This window comes from Populus alba, chromosome 5 (genome assembly GCF_005239225.2).
Source record: "Populus alba chromosome 5, ASM523922v2, whole genome shotgun sequence".
Classification (NCBI taxonomy): Eukaryota; Viridiplantae; Streptophyta; class Magnoliopsida; order Malpighiales; family Salicaceae; genus Populus; species Populus alba.
Genome location: NC_133288.1, coordinates 13,880,065 through 13,884,995, shown reverse-complemented (window position 1 = coordinate 13,884,995; position 4,931 = coordinate 13,880,065). Strand labels below are relative to the sequence as shown.

The following is a 4,931-nucleotide window of genomic DNA, read 5'->3' as shown; positions in this document are numbered from 1 at the left end:
ATATTCCCAGGGTTTTGACCCCAGCGAACGCCCGCCGTACAGAATAGGTGTTTTGACCAGTTCACCCCATTTTGGACCCAATTTCAAGAAAGTCATACTGGTTCCCTACTATTTGGACCATTTCGGATCGATCTATAGTGTCCGTTTGGTCAAATTTGGCTCCCAGAAGGTGGTATAGTCATTAAAAGAGCAAAATGACTACAGAAAGTACAACAAACACTCATCCCGAAGCTGACCAAAGACAACTATGATAGTTGGTGCATCAGATTGAAGGCATTCCTTGGTTCACAAGAATGTTTAGATATTGTACAATATGGTTATGATGAACCAGAGTCTAAAGAAGCAGAAGATGCTATATAAGAGGCACATAAGCAAGCCCTGAAAGTCAACAGCATAGAAAGACAAGAAAGCAAAGACCATCATCTATTAAGGTCTTGATGAAGACACGTTCGAAGATTATTGCTTCCGCTGAAACATCAAAACAAATATGGGAGGCTCTCCAACAAAAATACAAAGGTGCTACAGAATAAAAAAGATTCATCTTCAATCTTTGCGAGGTGAATTCAAATTATTGCAAATGAAGTCCTCGGAGTCTATTTCTGATTATCACACAAGAATTATGGTGATAGTCAATTAAATGAGAAGAAAATGGAGAAGCCATCTCAGATTTCTCGAATTACTGAGAAAATTTTGAGATCCCTAGATCCAAAATTTGATTTTGTTGTTGTCGCTATTGAAGAGTCCAAAGAAGTGGACAAGTTGACAGTTGATGAGCTTATGAGTTCTTTGCAAGCTCATAAGTAAAAGATTGTAAAGCGAAATGGAGATAAGGCCATTGAGCATGCCTTACAAGGAAAGTTGTCTCTCAAGGACAGATATGAGCAAGGGGAGACTTCAACAAGTGGATATACCACTCAAGCAAGAAGTCAACAATCCAAAGGAGGATTCTAGAGATTCCAAGGAAGAGGATCTTGGAATACAGGCTTTAGAGGAAGAGGTGGTAGAAACACCACCAGAGGAGGTCGAGGACAACAAGCATTCACTCCTAGAGGAAGAGGAGGCTGTTACAATAACCGTGACAAGAGGAATATCCAATGTTATAGTTGCAATCAATTTGGGCACTATAACACTGAATGCCGAAGGAAAGCTCCGTTAGAGATACGTGAGCAAACCAACTATGCAGAGAAGGATGACAGAGGAGCAGCTGCATTACTTGTCCAACAAGGACTTGACGATGATGTAGAACAAGTAGCGGAAGCATACATGCTCAAGAGGGATCACCCGAAATTCAAAGGCAACTGAATTTCGGCAGTCGGGGCGTCGAAAGTCGGAATGCCGTGAAACTCACCGGGTCAATGAGTTTCGCCGTTTACGGAAGAAGTCAGCGGCTATGCCCTTGATGTCCACCCATTTTTGGCCAAATTCTATCGTTTCAGCCCCGAAATCGTCATTTTTGCCATTTTAGGAAAGTTTTGTTTTAGCCATAACTTTTGATTTCCGAGTCCGAATTGACTTTCGTCAATTCCTGCTTGCTCAAGATTTATAGGCCTTTCATATTCTGCATTTATCTCAAATTTTCCATTTATGGTAAATTTAATGTTTTATGTCGTTTCTTTATCCGTCATGAGTTTAGGTTAGGGTTTTGCTTTAAATACCATTGTAAAGCCCTAGCCGGAATTTTAACCTATTATTTTTGAATAAAGAACCTTGAGTTTTCTGAGAGTTTCTCTGTTGTAGATCATTTACAGAATATTGACGTTGGTCGTATTCTTTTTATTGTTTTCCGCTGCGTCAATTGGTATCAGAGCACGGATTTGCCGAATTCGATGGCGAATAACGAAGCAAGAGATGAAAAGTCTATTTGGCGGAGACCATGGAGTAGAGGCCTTGTGGGCGGCAATGGAGGAGACACGACAACAAGTAGCGCAGATTCGTGAGATGCTTGCTGCTGGGGTTAACCTCAACGCAATTAACAGGCCACCAGTTAACAGGGCTCGCGCCTCGCATCCAACCCTGTTGATAGAAAGACGTAACCCCAACACCTCGCATCCAACCTGACAGTGAGGATGATTCAGATGAAGAAGATGACATGGGATACGGTTTACCTCCACCTGCGAGACGTCCGAGGGAGCAAGATGATTATCGTCTGAAAGCAGATCTGCCCAGTTTCCAATGGGAATCTGCGATATTGAAGATTTTCTTTGATTGGGTTACCGAAGTGGAGCGATTCTTTGAGATGATGGAGATACCAGAAGAAAAGATGGTGAGGTTTGTAGCCTTCCGATTGAAGGGAGGGGCTGCAGTATGGTGGGATCAATTACAGAAGAATCGGCAGCGACAAGGAAAGGCGCTTGTAAGGACTTGGCGTAGGATGAAGCAACTGATGATAGGGAGGTTTCTGCCACCAGATTATGAACAATATCTGTTTCAAGTACTTCAAGACTGCTCACAAGGATCCAGATCTGTGTTTGACTATACTACGGAGTTCTCTAGGCTCTTGGAGCGAAACAATCTTAACGAAACAGAGGGGCAGCGCGTAGGTAGGTATATGAATGGATTGAAGTCGTGATTATGAGATAATATTGGGTTACAGGTGGTTTGGACTGTAGAGGAAGCTCATAATCTGACATTGAAGGCTGAACTGATGGAGCGAAGAGGAGGAGTTTCAGGGTTTCGCCGAAACAATCCAGAGTCTTCGTTTAATACCAGAGACAAGGGTGGCAACAACAGCCAAGTAGGCATGTTGAATTAGAACAAAGAAGGAGGCAGCAGCAGCAGCTAAGCAACCCAAGGCAACAAGAATATACCCCAAAATCCAAAATCAGAACACGAACACGAACTTGAATCCCAACCCTTACGCCAGACCTACACCTGGAGTCTGTTATCGCTGTCGAAAACCTGGGCATCTCTCTAACACTTGCCCAGATCATCGCAGACCTATCAACTGGATAGAAGGAGAAGGAGGGGATCCGGAGGCTACTAGAGAGGATGCAGGGGAGGATGACTGTTATGAGGGGGTAGAGTTCGCTTAAGAGGAATGGAGAACGAATCAATTGTGTAGTGCAGCGAATATTATACACTCCAAGGCAAGAGGATGCAGGACAGCGGAATAATATCTTCCGCTCATACTACACCGTGAGCAGAAGGTGTGCGACTTAATTGTGGATAGCGGGAGTTGCGAGAACTTCGTTGCAAGGGGCCTAGTTGAACACTTAAAAGCTACCAACGAGAAGCACTTGACTCCAATACACTATCGGCTGGATCAAGAAAGGACCCACGGTGAAGGTAACTGAAATCTGTCGTGTTCCTATTTCCATTGGAAAAATATATAAAGATGATGTAGTTTGTGATGTGATTGATATGAATGCTAGTCATGTGTTGTTGGGTCGGTCGTGGCAGTATGATGTTGATATTACCTACAAGGGTCGGGATAATACTTATTTGTTCATGTGGGGTCACATAAAATTGCCATGGCTCCTTACAAAAGGAAGGCACTGTCCGGAAGGGCTTCTGAAGTGGAGAAGCAGTCGTTTTTAACAGTGTCCAGTTCGAAAATAGAGTATGTGGCAGACATCAAGGGTGCGCCAGAGTTCTATGCGCTTGTAGTGAAGGCCCTCGTGGTGGAAGGGGAAGTTGAGGCTTCGATGACAGTCCCTGACAGGTTGAAACCATTGATAGATCAGTTCAGGGATATCACTTCGGAAGAATTGCAGAATAATCTACCGCCCTTGAGAGATGTCCAGCATCATATAGACCTTATACCGGGGGCCAGCTTGCCGAATCTGTCTCATTATCGGATGAGTCCGAAAGAGAATGAGGTTTTGAGGGAGAAAATTGAAGAGTTATTACAGAAGGGTTTTATCCGCGAAAGCATGAGTCCGTGCGCGGTTCCTGCGTTGTTAACGCCAAAGAAAGATGGGAGTTGGCGTATGTGTGTGGACAGCCGAGCTATCAACAAGATAACCGTCAAGTATCACTTCCCAATTCCCCGCCTAGATGACATGTTGGATCAACTTGAGGGTTCGAAGTTATTCTCAAAAATTGACCCCCGCAGTGGATACCACCAGATTCGGGTCAGACCAGGGGACGAGTGGAAGACAGCATTCAAAAGTAAAGACGGGTTATATGAGTGGCTGGTTATGCCGTTTGGGTTATCAAACGCGCCCAGCACTTTTATGCGCGTGATGAATCAGGTATTGAGGCCTTTTATGGCGGAAATTTGTTGTCGTTTATTTCGACGATATCCTTATCTATAGTAAAGACCGCAGAATGAGCAATGTGGAGCAGTTACGAGATGTGTTGGCAGTGCTACAAGAGAACCAGCTATTCCTTAATCTGAAAAAGTGCAGCTTTATGACAGAAAAGCTTGTTGTTTCTGGGTTATGTGGTCAGTTCAGAGGGATTCATATGGATGAAAAGAAGGTCCGAGCAATTAGAGAATGCTCTGCACAAAGACCAGTGGGTGAAGTTCGGAGCTTCCACGGATTAGCCACTTGCTAACCGCCGATTTATTAGGAATTTCAGTAACTGTCAATGGCACGATAACTGAGTGCATGAAGAAAGGCAAATTTCAGTGGGGGAAGAGGTAGAAACGAGCTTTGCATTGATAAAGAGAAGTTGTTGCACCGTGCCAGTATTGGCCCTACCCAGTTTTTGAGAAGATTTTCGAAGTTGAATGTGATGCGAGTGGCGTGGGAATTGGGGTTGTGCTGTCCTAGGAGAAACCAGTAGCTTTCTTTAACGAGAAGTTTGAGTGAGGCTCGTCAGAAGTGGAGTACGTATAAACCAAGAGTTTTACGGCGGTGGTCCGAGCTTTAAAGCATTGGGAACACTATATAAGTGCAGCGGGAGTTTGTTTTGTACACTGATCACCAAGCTCTGAAATTTATTAATAGCCAGAAGCACTTGGATAACATGCATGTCAGATGGGC

At 44.0% G+C, this 4,931-nt stretch overlaps 1 protein-coding gene across 1 annotated transcript in view; it reads left to right on the top strand.

Annotated features, from left to right (window-relative positions):
* LOC140955634 (uncharacterized) overlaps window positions 1-3,032 on the top strand; it is a 17,330-nt gene extending 14,298 nt beyond the window's left edge. The window contains 4 exon segments of the mRNA XM_073409407.1: window positions 1,806-1,953; window positions 2,024-2,536; window positions 2,594-2,734; window positions 2,826-3,032. Coding sequence (XP_073265508.1) covers window positions 1,806-1,953; window positions 2,024-2,536; window positions 2,594-2,734; window positions 2,826-3,032 — 1,009 coding nt within the window.
* The last annotated feature ends 1,899 nt before the right edge of the window (window positions 3,033-4,931 follow it).